This window comes from Orcinus orca, chromosome 1, assembly GCF_937001465.1.
Source record: "Orcinus orca chromosome 1, mOrcOrc1.1, whole genome shotgun sequence".
NCBI classification, from domain to species: domain Eukaryota; kingdom Metazoa; phylum Chordata; class Mammalia; order Artiodactyla; family Delphinidae; genus Orcinus; species Orcinus orca.
The window spans coordinates 201,366,346-201,381,448 of NC_064559.1; the positions used below are offsets into that span (position 1 = coordinate 201,366,346).

General features: G+C 52.4%; 1 protein-coding gene across 4 annotated transcripts in view; it reads right to left on the reverse strand.

Annotated features, from left to right (window-relative positions):
• The window catches only part of KAZN (kazrin, periplakin interacting protein), a 1,133,108-nt gene that overhangs the window by 113,656 nt on the left and 1,004,349 nt on the right, over nt 1-15,103 (reverse strand). For 3 of the 4 annotated variants that reach the window (XM_049696026.1, XM_004272419.3, XM_049696055.1), the window contains one exon: nt 12,134-12,325. The exons of the other annotated variant lie outside the window; for it this stretch is intronic. In XM_049696026.1, coding sequence (XP_049551983.1) covers nt 12,134-12,325 — 192 coding nt within the window. The remainder of the gene's footprint in view (nt 1-12,133; nt 12,326-15,103) is intronic. 4 annotated transcript variants of the gene reach the window in all.

Sequence of the window (15,103 nt, forward strand, 5' to 3'; positions counted from 1 at the left end):
GCTGTGAAGGTCAGAGGCTAAGGGCTGCCGGTCAGCAGTGGGGTGTAGGTCCTGGGCTGGGGTGAGAGTGGGAGGCCTGGCGGCAGTCAGAGGCCCAGCTGGTGTGCCCCAGGGACACGCTGACACCAGCACCACTTCTATGACCACTTCTGCAGTCAGTGGGCAGCGTCAGGCTGCTGTCTTGGCTTTCTCAGAGGTTGGCTTGTTCTCCCCGCAACACAGGTATTTTCCCCTGCATTCTGAGTAGTATTCTGCTCACAGTACCTGACAACAGGGGCTCAGAAGAACGCTCAGCCCAACCCTCCCACCAGATGAGGCCCGCAGAGGCTGAGGGCAACACTGTAGGAGAGCCCTGGCCTCCTGACTCAGGACGGCCCGCTCCGACGTGCCCCGGGGCCTCGGATTCACAGGCCCAGCCTGTCCCTGAGACACACAAAGGATTCATCATTTAAAAACCTGTTAGCCACGGAAACAAACAGCAGCGGGTTCCCCATGGGGCTGTGGAGGGCACTGGCTATACCCCACAGGTCCTAGAGCCAGGCGCACCTTCCCTGGCTTAAATCCCACCTTTCAGCAGCTCGCTTCTCGGGCTCTCAACCTTCTCATCAGAAAAATGGTGAAGCCTATCCGAGATCATTCTTTAAAGTCCATGTATTCCTGGCCCAGGGAAATATTCAACGAGTATAAAAAAACTGTATTCATTACCTATACATTAAATAGAAGTATTAATTTTTAAGATATTATGGAGCCATTGGATTTTTAAATTTTATGTATTTATTTTTGGCCATTCAGCGTGGCTTGTGGGATCTTAGTTCCCTGACCAGGGATCGAACCCGGGCCCTCAGCAGTGAGAGTGTGGAGTCCTAACCACCGGACCGCCAGGGAATTCCCAAGCCATTGGATTTTAACCTCCATCTTTTCCCTACCATGGCACCTGGCCTCCAGCTGAATCAGAAAGCTCCTTTCTAGACTGTTCTGAGTGTTTAGCTCAGTGCCCCAAAATGCCTCTCCTCCTTCTGTGTCCCCACGTCAGGCTCTGGACATGAAGCTCACCCGGTTGTTAGCAGCTTCTGTCATAGCCACTGGCCAGCCCGTGTCGTTGGACCTATGTAAAGAGCTGGGCTGGGAGCCCAGGCCACAGCACACGTGGCAGCCTTGGACCTCCCTGGTCTCTGCCTGTTTCTGGAGCCCAGGAGCCCTGGGTGTTGGTGCCCTGATAGGACAGGGCGCTTCCCACCTGGGGTTGGGTCCCCTCTGTGACCCGCTGAGGCCAGCATGAAGGCTAAGCTGCAGGCTGCCTGAGTGTGGCCCGTGGGGCACTGAATGCCCTTCACTCCAAAACGCCTCGTGCTCAGGATTCCTAAGCCACCACCCCCTCTTTTTAAAACATCTTTAATAAGCTGCACGTATGTAACGTGGAGCATGTGATATAACCTGACATACGTAACCACCTGCAAAACCACCACCACAATCAAGATAGAGACGCATCCGTCACCCCAAATGCTTCCTCTTCCCCTTTGAAAGCCACACTCCTGCCCCTCCCCCACCCTCCAGGCAACCACTGATCTTTCTGTCCCTACAGATTAGGTTTCATTCTCTAGAGTTTCACATGAATGGAACCACACAGGATATATTTTTTTCTTTCTGGACTCTGGCACTCAGCATAATGATTTTGAGACCCGTCATGTGGCTGCATGTCTCGATAGTTTGTTGCTTTATTGCCAAGCGGGATTCCACTGTAGGATATACTGGTCTGTTTACTCATTCCTCTGTTGATGGACTTTTGGGCTGCTTCCAGTTTTTGGCTATTACAAAGAAAGCTGCTAGGACCATTAGTGTACAAGTCTTTGTGCATATATATATATTTCCTAGGTGAGTAAAAACCTAGGAGTGGCATGGCTGGGTCCCATTTCATCTCACTGTACAATTTCTATGTCCCCCTAGTACTGACAGTCTTCTAACACATACGACTTAGTTTTTCTATGTTCCTTGTTTGTTGTTGGCCTTCTCCCTCCCCTATGTGGCAGATGGTATTTTCGCAAAGATGGACACAATAATACTTCCCATACGTGCTTTTTATAGGGTGGAGTCTGGCTGGCCTTGTGGCTGGCCTGTCACCAACTGAATGCAGCGGAAATGACACTAAGTAATGTCTGAGACCAAGAAGCCTTACAGCTTGCTCCTTGACTTCCTGGAACTCCTTCTGTGGGATCCCCGAGCCTGTGGAGGAGGTCTGACGACCATGCTGGAGGGCCACAAATGGGTGTTTTAGTTGTCAGTCCCAGTTGAGCCCAGATACACCACCAAGGCACCAGACACGTGAGTGAAGCTGTCTTGGACTCTCCAGCGGAACAGCCCACCACAGCAGAACCCACAACCCTCACCCACCATGTGGAACTCAGGAATCACCCGGCTGCACCCTGCCATGTCCCTGACACACAAAATCATGGGACGTAAGAAAAATGCTGGTGAGATTTGGGGGCTGTTTGTTACACAGCAGATCCATGAGAAACGGATCTGTCTGTTTGGCTCACAGATACACCCCAAAGGCCCAGAACAATGCCTGGCCAATAGGAGGACCTCAACAAGTGTTTGCTGAATGAATAAGTGAGTGGGGTTCTAGGTAAGATTTTATCAACACTGAAGAGATTTCTACTGATCAGAATTGAATGCTGGTGCAGCAGGAAGGGATCTGTGTCAGGCATGAGACTTCAAGTCCAAACACTGAGACCAGCATGCAGTATGACCCTCCTGGAACCTCAGTTTCCCCAACTGTAAAGTCAGGCTAACTCCACCTATGTCATGGGCTGGATCTGAGGAGAATGTGAAGATGAGGTGGGTGGAGGCCTCAGCACAGGGCCAGCCCAGGAGATCCCCGAGAAGGCTTGCTACGTCTGAGTGAAACTGTGCTGCCCCCGCCTGCCACCCACACCTCATATTGCACTCAAGGCCCACAGAGATCTGCTCCCCCCTCTCCTGTTCAGCCATCATCAGGGGCAGCTCTTCCAGGAAGGAAGCTCACCCCCAGATCCCTGTCTGAGGCCAGGACAGCATCCCCTGGGGAGTCAACCAGGGCTGAGGAGAATAACAGTGGAGGTCCCTCGCAGACCTGACCCTGTGTCCATGGCCACCTTGGGCCAGTACCCACCATGGCTGCCCCAGAAGGAGGGCCAGCTCTGAAGACCACCGCCCCCTCCCGCCCCGGCCTGGCTCACACCAAAGCTCTTCTCCCAGGACAGAGGCCAGTGTGGCTCTCACTTCCTGCCACGGGTTCAGGGCCATGTCCTGACCCCATCACGGCAAGATGGGCCTGCACAGTGATAGAGGCCACAGCTCCCAACAGGGTTGAACAGGGTCTTGGGCAATGTCTTATGAAAGGCATATCAAGAACCTGGCTTTTCTCACACTGCGCTCTGTTCTCCTCCTCTCAGCTGATCAATCTCTGACACTTCCTGGGCGGGGAGTGGGGATTAACTAAAAGCAGCAGCTCAAGGTCTGCAGCCCTTGCTCACTTCTCAAATATGGCAGCCGAGGCCACTGGCATTTCCTGGGACTGAAGTGTGTTCACTGAGCAGTGGAAGGAGAGGAGGTCGGGAAGAGAAGCTCCTGGCTTGTGTGTCCCCGAGGCCAGCCTTGACGCCTTTAGTCCCTGGGACAAGCTCCAGAGCAAAGACTAAGAATGAATCCACAAATCCCGGTGCCTCAAGGGGTCCGAGTGACAGCTAAGAACGCTGGGCTTCCAAACCCAGATCTGTCCATCTTTCTCCTCTCTTCCCGATTTCACTCCCTTCCTCTCTACTGCTACAACCACCCCTAAGACGCCTAGAATAAAAAGCGTATCTGCTAAGAACAGAGGTTTGGATACTAGAGTCACTGGACATCAAGTGTGGGCTCTCAAGTCTACTAGCCGGGAGATTAGAAAAATCCTTAGTCTCTCTCATCCCCATTTTGTAGATGGGGAGACTGAGGCTAATAAACACCACTCACCTAATGAGGGTTGTTGGGAGGATCAATGGGCTCGTGCAGGCAGAGCAATTAGAATGCCTGGCATAGTCCAAGTGCTAAATAAACGTTAGCTGTGGTGATTACTGCTCAAAAGCAATTTACTATGTGCTCACACTTCAGTCATCCCAACTATAGAATGGGTGTACAAGGTTTTTTCTGAATAGGGAAGAGGTTGGGCTCTGGTACCTGCTTCCTAAACAAGCATCGGATATGTGGAGGGTGAGTCCTGGAGGGTGTCTTGAGTATTTTCAAACTAACCAGTCCTTCCTCTTTTCTCAGGATAATCAGAACATTAATACACAGCAGAGTCTACTGAGAATTGGACCCAAAGCATTGAAGGAGACCCCAGAAAGGGTCATTGTTTGGGGGTCCATGGAACAGATTCTGGCCTGGGCAGGCGGAAAGGGTGGCAAAGGGGGTCTGGGGGGACGGGACTGGACTGGCTGCCTTTCCAACTCATAGAGTCAAGGGCCCAGGACGAAAACCCCAGACAGGGAGAAGAGAGAGGACATCAGTCACTCGGGTACAAAAACCTATAAAAAGCAAAGGAGTCAAAAGGGACAAGGTCGATGCCATGTGTTGTCAGTCACCAGACACCAGGACTCTAGGCAGATTCTGGATATGATTCTATTTAAAATGCTCTCTGTCGCGGATCCTCAGTCATGGCTGCCAACGAACCCCACCTCCCCGCAACCACAGCCTCCAGAGTCTCCGGCCACATGATGCTGGGCTTGGTCATGTGACTTGCTCTGGCCAATGAGACAATAGCAAACATAAAGCAGGAAGTGGCTTGAAAAGCGTCCCTGTAATGCCCTGCACTATCTAAGATGCTGAGGATGGGGGAACCGGTCACAGAGGGACTCCGCAACTTTTCTGGAAACCTCAAACTACTCCAAAGAAACACCTGTTAAAAAACATGTGCACTAGGGCATGTGCTCGTTTTTGGGAATCCAGCTGCCAGGTGAAGCAGCTAACCTGCTAGAGACACACAGCCCAGCCAGAGCTGCAACAGAACAGCAGAGACTCTGGACACTTCTTCCACCTGACCATAGATTATTTTCAGCTGGATCAAATCTGGAGTCTGAGACGCTTTCAAGGGGGATCTGTCAACTGTGAAAAACAGTCGGTAGTATATTAGGAAGATGCTCTGTCTGTAAAGTTAAAACTCTCTGGAAGCTTCCACCAAATTCTAAGATGTACCAGCTAAGCGTCTTCAACATCAGTGCTGTGGGACAGAGCGGCAGCAGCCCCTAGGGCATCAGGCTAGATGGCCTAAGAAACAGTGGAAGCTTCTATGTACGATTTACTTATTGAAGAGGAGAACATAAATTCAACCCAGGGCGACAGACGGCCCAGAAGATGAACAAGTCTTTGATGCAAGGAATGAGACAAAGAGTGGAGTGCGGATGTGGGAAGGGAAACAGGAAACATTAAGTTGCTTTTCAAACCCACACAGCTCTGGAGACAAGGATGTGTGTGTAAAAAAGCAGGTGGGCAGAGCCATCCCAGCATCGGTAACACATCATTCCATTCAATAGCCACTCAGGCCACCTACCACCCCACTGCCTGCAGGACTGGTTACAATGGCAGCCAAAGCATGGCCACACCTGCTAGGAACCTAAAGGACGCTGGTGTCCCCTGCTGCTCAAGGCCTAAGACATTCTCTGCACCCCAGAACTCTTCAAGCAGAATATCTGTGGCGTAGATTCTTATCTTCAAGCCTCGTTGGTCATGAAAAAATATATCATTCAACCAACTTGCTTTGAGTATGTTGTGGGTTTCTGGGCAGGGCCTGGGTCCCACTTGCCTCTGAATTATCTGAGCCACAGGCACAGGTTCTATTGTGGGGAAGTTTTCATGAAACATTTGTTGAATGAGCAAATTAAATAATAAGGCTCAGTTCCTGCCAGGAGCTCAGTCTAGGACAGGTGACTCACTGTGAGGCAGGGAAAAGGCCCCAACAGGGCTTATTCCTTGTGCTAAAGAGAGGAAACTTGGGCATCATTTCTTCTCCGCCGTGCTCACCAATCATCGACTTTGTTCAGATGGTGAGGCTGAATCTGTGCTGGGTACTGTGCCGGGTACTGTGCCTGTAGGAGCCTGGCAAGTGGCAAACCGGGTAGGAAACAGACGCCCCTCCACGTGTGCTGAGTCCTGAGGGAGCTCAGCATCTAGGGCTGTGAAGTCCAGGGAGGAGGGGCCCTTAATAGTTTCCTGCTGCTGCTGTATCAAATAACTACAAATTTAGTAGCTTAAAAAGAGACAAATTTAGTATCTTATAGTTCTGGAGGTCAGAAGTCTGAAATGGGTCTCAGAGGGCTAACATCAAGGTGTGGGCAGGGCTACATTCCTTCTGGAGGCTTTAGGAGAGAATCTGTCTTTCCTGGCTTCTAGAGGCCACGCACATTCCTTGGCTTGTGGACTCTTCCTCCACCTTGAACACCAGCAATGGTGGATTGGGTCGTCACGTTGAATGTCCAGCCTCTGTTCTCTGACTTTCTCTATCTCTGACTCTTCTGCCTCCTCTTTCACTCTGAAGGAACCTTGGGATTACACTGGGCCTGCAGGATAATCCCTCCATTTTAAGGATGTCTGATTAACAACCTTAATTCTCCTTTGCCACGTAAACTACCATATTCACGTGCTCTAGAAATTAGGATGCAGACGTCTTGGGGGTGAAGGGGTATGATCCTGCCAATCACAGGCCCCGGGCCCATCGAGTGGAGATGGTTCAGAAAGATTCCTGGAGGAAGCAGAGCCTGAATCAGGACTTCGAGGAAGAGTGACCGTCAGGAGGCTGGGGGAGAAGAAGAGCAAACGCAAAGACTCAGAGGAGAAAGAAGGGAGACGATCCACAGGCACATCTAGGAAGCACGTGTACATAACATGTGCATCCACGTGCTAGAAGGAGACGAGGCTGCAAAGGCAAGGAGAGGGTGGGAAAGGGACACAGGAACATCTTCAACACCTCACTCCTCATACTGCTCTCTCCTGCTCAAAACCTCCATGTCCCTGAACTTCAGGGTACAGCCCTGAATGCAAAGCCTCCGCCTTCCCACCCCCATACACAGGCTGGCCTTCTTGCCTTTGCTCAAGCTATTTCCCCTGCAGTAATGCCCTCTCTGCCCCTGCCAGTGTCACCTAAGGGCTCCAGAGCCACCCTGCTGAGCTCTGAACCTGGCCCTAACCAGGTACTGCTGTGTAATCTTGGCACATTGACAGCCCACCTCATACTCTTATTGTGAGAATTAAAGGAGCTAAAGTGTGTGGCATATAAAAAGTGCTCAAAAATGCTAGCTGTCACCACCACTACCACCAACAATAACATTGCAGGGGGTCCAAGAGGAAAACTATTTTCATAATAACACTCTGACATTATTTGCCTGTTTTACTGTGTTAGTATTTGCAATGCTGGTGCAAAAGCAATGCTGGGTAAAATGCTGACATCTTAGCAGAAATCATAACAGTGGCATCAAACTGTATTAGTAGTCACTGAGTTCTTTACACAATGTACTCATAGTTGAAAGAAAGGGGGGGAGGACAGTTTTACTTAAGAATAACCTTGATGAACCTGTAAAAATAATTAATTCTATTAAAACTTGATTCCCAAGTACATATTTTTTAATAAAATGGGAAAAACACTTAAAGTTCTTTTGCTGCATACCAAAGTACAATGGCTGTCTCAAGGAAAATTATGTGTGCAACTGTTTGAGTTGCTAGCTAAACTAGCCACTTTTTCGTAGCTCACCATTTGTACTTGAAAGAAGGACCAACGTACAAACTATAGGATCTGGCAAACTACTGAACTAAGTGAACACATGAAGTAAGTGAGCCTGTTACTTCTAGGAAAACAAATGACAGTATTTGTTGCCAGTGATAAAACTTGAACTTTTGAGCAAAAAATCCAAATTTGGGCAAACTTGATCTGCCACTATGATTTCACCAGCTCCTCAAGACTTAAAGACTTTTCTAATGAGATTGGTGGTGATGTTAACAGATATGACTTATTGATGTTGGATACTGAAATATGCCAAGATTTGGAGGATGTGCATTGCTCAGTAAACCAATATTTTCCAAGTGATCAATGTTAGATTAAAAAAAAATCATGTGTGGGTACAATAGCCATTCAAAGTACCAATTAGACCAATGGTTTTGTCCATCCTAACAGAGCACAAAACCTTCACTGGATAATTCCACACTCAGCAAACCTCTAAGAAACTACCATTTGGTGAGTTAGTATGAAGTCAAAGAAAAATATGCATAATTATCTAATAAGGCAACTAATACACTCTTCCCTCTTCCAGCTACACATCTGTGTGATGCTAGATTTTCAACCCAAACAACAAATCATAGTAGCCTGACTGAAAGAGTAGTTAACGAGAACTCAGCAGTCTTCTATGGAGTCAGACATTAAAAAATTTTTGCAAAATTGTGAAACAATGCTGCTGTTTTCCCTCAAATCTTTTTGTTTAGGAAAATACAGTCATTTTCATTTAAAAATAATGTTAGCATGTAATGGGTTTAGTACTGTCCTTTTAAAATAAATGGAAGATTTAGACACGTTTTCTCGGAGAAATCAATGCAACTGAGGGGGCCTGGGGAAATCAAGACACCCCACAGGGGTCCCACGGGCAACCAGCTCCCCACAGGTGTAGGGCTGCAGTCACGCAGGGACTCTGGGGTGAGTTTACTCATGCAATGACACCATTCCTTATTAAACAATCATTCAGGACTTCTGCCTTTAAACTCACGATGAGACCAAAATCCCAAACCAAACATTCCTAGACTCGTCCCCACAGAAACAAAGGAAACTTCTAAACCCCCATTCTCGCCAGACTTGATTCTTTTCGTTGCTTTGATGTTGGAACCATCAATGTTTGCATGTTTGCTTGAGTTCCTAATCCTCTCACGTGCCGAAGAATTCCAGTTTCAACCACCCCCAAACCAAAGACTGAGGGTGGGCCAGTGGGGACTGGCCAGAGTGGAAGTCTTTGGGGGCTTTGCGTTTTCCCACCGCAGGGACGCTGGTTATTAACAAGTGTCGCCCAACATCTGCCGCGTACTTGGCTTGTGCGTTTATTCTCATCCTTCTCATTATGGGCATATAAATCCCTTTTCATGCCCCAGCCTCCTTCTGCCCACATCTGTCTGCAATTTACTCACCATGTGCTGTGGCTGGGGAGGAAGCATCTCATTTATGACTTTGTAGAATCCCAGGCAGGATGCTTGAGTTGCTTGCTACCTTGAACTTAGATGGGCTCAGGGGGTCTAAGGTCTGGGCTACCCCAAATGGGAATCAGGCGACCAAAATCTCCAAACAGATCTGAGGAAGCCTGCCAAGCCCTGTCTCATCAGATAATCACTAAGTATTTGCACTAATGGTACTTGGCACTGGGCCAAGCACTTTATACCTCATTTAATCCTCATGACAACCTGTGAAGTAGCTACTATTATTGGCCTCAATTATAAGAAAAGTAGGTATTGTTACTGTTGCCTTCTGCAAAGGAATTGTGGTTCAGAGAGGTTAAGGAATTTGCCCCAGGTCACACAGCTAGTAAGTGACAGAGATGGGATTCATGCCCAGATCTGACTCCAGAGTCTGCTGTCCCCGTGACTGAGCTAGGATGGCCTCCTGTCTCTCTTGTCCAGGCCAACTTCACCCCTCGTGACCTCATCCAGAGGGGAGATGAGGTGTTTAGTGCAGTGGAAAAAGTTTCGGACTCTGCTGCTAATTAGCTCTGTCACCTTGGCCAAGTTACTTAACCTCCCTGAGCCTCATTCAGCTGTCTCCATCTGTGAAAGGGGTTAAAACCTTCCAGCAGGAGTGGTGGGGTGAATGGTAGACCAAGTGCATAGAACAGTGCTGGAACACAGTAGGTGCTCAATAAGGCTTTCCTTGAATGAATACTGACGAGTCCTTGTTGATGAGATTATTGTTCCTACAAAGCAGTCGCCTTTGGGGGATCTCTGGGTCCCTGAGCAAGGCCCTGAAGACCTTTGCAGATGGATAAGAAATCGTACAGCACAGAGTTGCGAAGAAATGCCTGCATAGCTCTGTGCCCTGTGGGCTAAACGGACGAGGGTGCACATCATGGTTCCCGCCTTCGCAGACACGATCTCATTTAATTCACTGTTACTGTCCCATCACTCAGATCAGAACACTGAGGTCTGGAGAGCCGTCTGCTCCAGGAGCTGGGCAGTCGGTGGGTAAATGAGCCTCTGCTCACTCCCTGACCACACCCCTGGGCACAGGAACAGCAGAGAGAGGTATTCCTCCTCCTCCCAGGTACAGAAGGGGGAATACAGGTGAGAATTCTTTCCGTGGCCCAGGACACAGAAGGCAGGTGACTCTGTCCTGGAATGAACACCGGCAAAGGAGGCTGAGACAGCGTCTGGCTGCTTCCTGAGGCAGCCTCGACTCTGCAGGATCGTGAAACCTGGCGAGACCAAAGGATGTCAGCTCACACGGCCTGGACCCAGCAACACGTGCCCATGGGAGACTCCTGAGACTTGGATCTCCTTCCTGAGAAGGGTGGGGATGTTCCGAGGCCCCCGGGAAGCTGGGAGTGGAGGGAGCTTGTATAGATCTGCCTGGACCGCAGGAGGGTTGCACAGAGAAAGCACGCGTGCCTGGCACAGTGACTGCTCACACGGCGTCAGCTGCACCGTGACGCAGACCACCTGCCTGCTACGGCCTGAAGAGACCACCCAGAACACTGTCCAGGTGGCCCCACCGGAAACAACACCCCAACAGGAAAGTGTCTATCCAGCTTTAAGAGTAACATGTACTGCTGGGGAGAACGCAGAGAGGGGCTGGCGCAGCCGGGTGAGGGCGCACCGGCATCCCAGGCTTCCTGGGGGACGGGTGGTGGCGTGTTGGCCAGACAGCTGGCTTAGCCAGTGTTCTGCTGCTCCCTTCACACCTGTGGTCAGGGAAACCCACAAGGACAGAGCCGACTAACCATCCAGCACAATCCCCTCTCCCTCCCCGCCCAGTTAGCCCTGTAGCTGGGACGCGGACGCCCAGCACTCCCCGCGGCCACGCTCTTGCCAAAGGGAACCTCTGACCCTGAATTTTGGCCCTTTCCCTGGATCCTTCACAGGCCGAGGGGAGCAGAGATGCCCACCAGCCTGAAATGCCCCCTGGGATGGTTACAGAAGAGAGAGACAAACAGATCCTTTAAGCCACCCTGTTCTGGGGTCTTTGCTACAGCAGCCCGAAATCAACCGAAGGAATAAACCTGCTTTGGCCTCAGCAATGAAGTCTTTATCGAGAGAGTATTTATCGTTCTAGGAAGTGGTAAGTGGAAAGGAGGGGGCCAAGTTTTATTGCCCTCCCCCCCCCCAGGAGAATCAAAGACACTAAGCGGGGCTCAAGAGGTCAAGGCAGACCCCACCCAAGATATTTTCTCCCCCAACGTTTCACGTTGCAGGACTGGGAGGGGATGACTCCCAACCTTTCTCAAATAACCTTGTGAGACGCAGTGTGGGCAGGTGGCTCCCAGGAGAGATGGGTATGCCGGCTGCCAGTACCCCAGGCCGGCTCTGAGGAAAGCAGCAGACACGTGCGCCCAGTGGTCTCCTAAAGCAGTTTCTCTCCTAACTCCTCCCCCAACCCAGGGCTGGATGCTGCGCTCCCTAGAGGGGAGCTCCTGCAGAGCTAGCAACGAGAGAAGAGGCCTGAGGCCCCCCTGGAGAGACCACCGACGTGAGCACGAGTGACGTGGGGGAGGGATGTGTCCTCCAGCACAAAGCCCAGCACCCCCGCACTGTCCTGTGAGGGGAGGCGCCGCAGGACCCTGAGAGCTCTGGGTCAGCATCCTCGTTCAGCAAAGATAACTACCTGCCATTCACACACCTCAGAAGGAGGCGCCCCAGGACCGGCAGTGATGGAGAACACGAGGCGGTCACACCGCAGGAGGGAATGACATCTGTACCCGACCCAGCAAGATGCAGGATTCCACCCAAAAAGGAAGGGGCAGCCTGGGCTGGGGGCTGGGCGTCGGGAGGCTCCTGGGGCCACGTCACTGCCCCTGCAGAGGCAGGACCCTGGCTCCTGGTGTCCTTGTGGCCCCAGCTGAGGCCCAGGTGAGGGAGGGGAGGGAGCTGTCGCCCACTTGTCACTCACCCTGCAATGCTTCTCTGGCTCTGGCTAGCTCCTGCCCCTTCTGGGCCAGCTGGACCCTGAGCTCGGTGGCCGCGAGGACCTCGGAGGACTTGCCGCCCTGCGACTCCTCCAGGTCCTTCATCAGCATCTCCTTCATCTGCCGGAGAAGGTGGACTTCCTCCTGGAGCCGGGACACTTCCTCCCGCAGCAGTGCTAGGGGAGAAGGGCACACGGTTAGAGCGGGGGACAGTGGCTCCCGCTCGCTCACTTTTCTGGGGACAGTTTGAAGGTGCTTTGGCTTTCCCTGTTTGCTCTGCATTCAGGGCCTGTCCTACTATGTGTAGGAAAACCCCCGAACGACCGTATTGCAAGGAGGCCCCGCCCCAGTCCTGGGCCCCGCCCACAGTCTGCAGAGCACGCCTGGCGGGACTCCCTGCCTCCCACCACACTCTCTAGGGCTCTCAGGGGCCAGCACTGCAGTCCCAAGCCAGCAGCACTCCCAGTTACGCTTTACGTGCTTTACCAAAACCTCCGGGGGCAGGATGCTTCACCCCCATCTCACAGACTAGGAAGTCAAGGCTCGGAGAGGTTAAGAAACTCCACGAGGGCATAAAGTGAGTAGGTAGCAGAGGTGGGATGTGAACCCAGACCTGGTCGACTCCGGGCACAGTCAACGCGACAGTATTACTCAGGACAGTGCACACCCAGGCCGAGACGCTCACCTCACTCAGAGACCGACTAAAAGAGCTTCTGACGTAGAGAATGGACTTGAGGACACGGGAACGGGGAAGGGTAAGCTGGGACAAAGTGAGAGAGTGGCGTGGACATATATACACTACCAAATGTAAAAGAAGTAGCTAGTGGGAAGCAGCCGCATAGCTCAGAGCTTTGTGACCACCTAGAGGGGTGGGATAGGGAGGGTGGGAGGGAGATGCAAGAGGGAGGAGATATGGGGATGTATGTGTATGTATAGCTGATTCGCCTTGTTATACAGCAGAAACTAACACACCATTGTAAAGCAATTATACTCCAATAAAGATGTTAAAGAAAAAAAAAAAAAGAGGTTCTGAGATGCTCACGGAAGCCGGCGCTGGAGCGGCTGGTCTTGGTTTCCATCATAAGCTCACACATCGCTCTCTCCCTTTTCCCCACCCTCCTGCACACTGGTCCCTCTCTGTGCGACAGGCCAAGCTCTTTCCAGCCTCAGGGCCTTTGCCCCTGCAGGGCCCTCCACCTGCGACACCCTTTTCCCTGCTCTTCCAGTGACACAGCCGCCCCCCCGACACCACCCTGTCCCATGCTCCCATGGTAGCAGGGGATGCAGTCCTCGCCTGTGAGGGTCAGAGGACATGGCTGCGGCACGGCTTTCGAGGTCCCGGGTCTCCGGTCTGGCTCCCTCGCTGACCAGGAGTGTGATCACGAGCAAGTCCCTTCCCCTCTAAGCCTCACACGCCCCTTCTATAAAATGGGTCTAACCCTCAGGGTTGAGACGCAGGAGGAAGCCTGGTCCAGGGCATGTGCTCAGCGTACACAGCGAGCGCTCAGTGCCGGTGAGACGGGGGCTGCGTCTCCCCAGGCGCCTGACCCTCTTAGCAGCGCCCGGCGTTCTCTAAGGCGCTACAACCTGCACTCCTTGGGGAGCCTGGACACGAAGGCAGAGCCAGGTCTGGGGTGGGGGGCAGGCAACGGGGAGCAGAGCTGAGGCCTCGGGGACCCGGGGTCCCTCCGCCCCCAGAAGCCTGGGGAAGGGCGGCATGGGCTCCAGCCCCTGTTCTCTGGTTTACTTCAACCGCCTCCTCTGAGGCCACCTGGGTCCAGCTGCCACCCGCACAAGGGGAGGCCGCCCTGCCCTCCCAGCCCCTTGACCCCCACCCAACCTCCCCACAAAAGCCTGAAATGCAGGGCGTCCCACCTCACTCCTGCACTGAAAACCCTCCCTGGCTTCCCGCCCCATCAGCCCATCTGAGGCCTCCCTCAGGCCACCTGCGGGGGGACTTGCAGTTCTGGAAGGGGCTAGACTTGTCCCGCCTCAGGGCCGCTGGAAGAGCTTCCTTCCTTCTTCACAGGTTCCTCCCTGTCGGGCAGTCTCAGCCCTACTGTCACCTCAAGAGCCCTAAAGAGGCCCTCACCCGTGGTCCACTTCTGACAGCAGTTTGGACAACGCACCCCAAACCCCTCGTTAATGTGGGAGGCCCACCCACGCGTTACCGTGTGCGTGCCCAGTGGGCACGGCTCCCCGAGAGCAGGCCTGGTAGCTCTGCTCTAGCTCATTCGCTGAGGGGCCTCAAGTGCCCTGAACACTATATGATGACACACGACAATCGAATGATCTCCTCCAGCCATCCGTCCACCCAGCAAGAGTTCATGGGCACCTGCCCCAAGCCAGTTGCCGCTGAAGGCACTGGAGACCCCTGGGTGAAGGTCCCAGACAGGTCCCCCCCTCGGGCCGGTGCTCCCAAACCCCACAGTGAACACGGCCTGCAGAAACCTAAACCTGCACCCCGGGGAGGCAGGCTGTCTGCAAGGGACCTCCTGGTTGCTCTGACATGGACAGACTCAAGTGCAGGCTGGGAACTGCCCAGGTCTCTTAGCAAAACTGCAAAGTAGGAGGTTTGCATTGGGGGCCCCTCCCCTGCCCTCATTCCAGACAAACATTTGCAGGTCGCCTATAAGACAGGCCTGGAGCAGGGTGTTCAAAAAGAAGGGAACACCCTTGGCCCCGAGAAATCTCCAGCAAGTAGAAGCAGCACACACAGGTAAGCATAATGCAAAGCAGGTGTGGCACGTGCTTGGAGCACAGGAACATCTGAAATGGGCCTCGGAACATGGCAGGGCAGTGAGCAGCGGGGACAGTACGAGCAAAGGCGAGAAGGCTGGAAAGGCCCCTGGGCAACCCGTGACCAGTTAACAGGTGAGGAAGAGCACGGAAGCCAGGGGAGGTGTGACAGGGTCAGATCATAAAAGGTCTTAACCTCAACCACCACTCTGTGC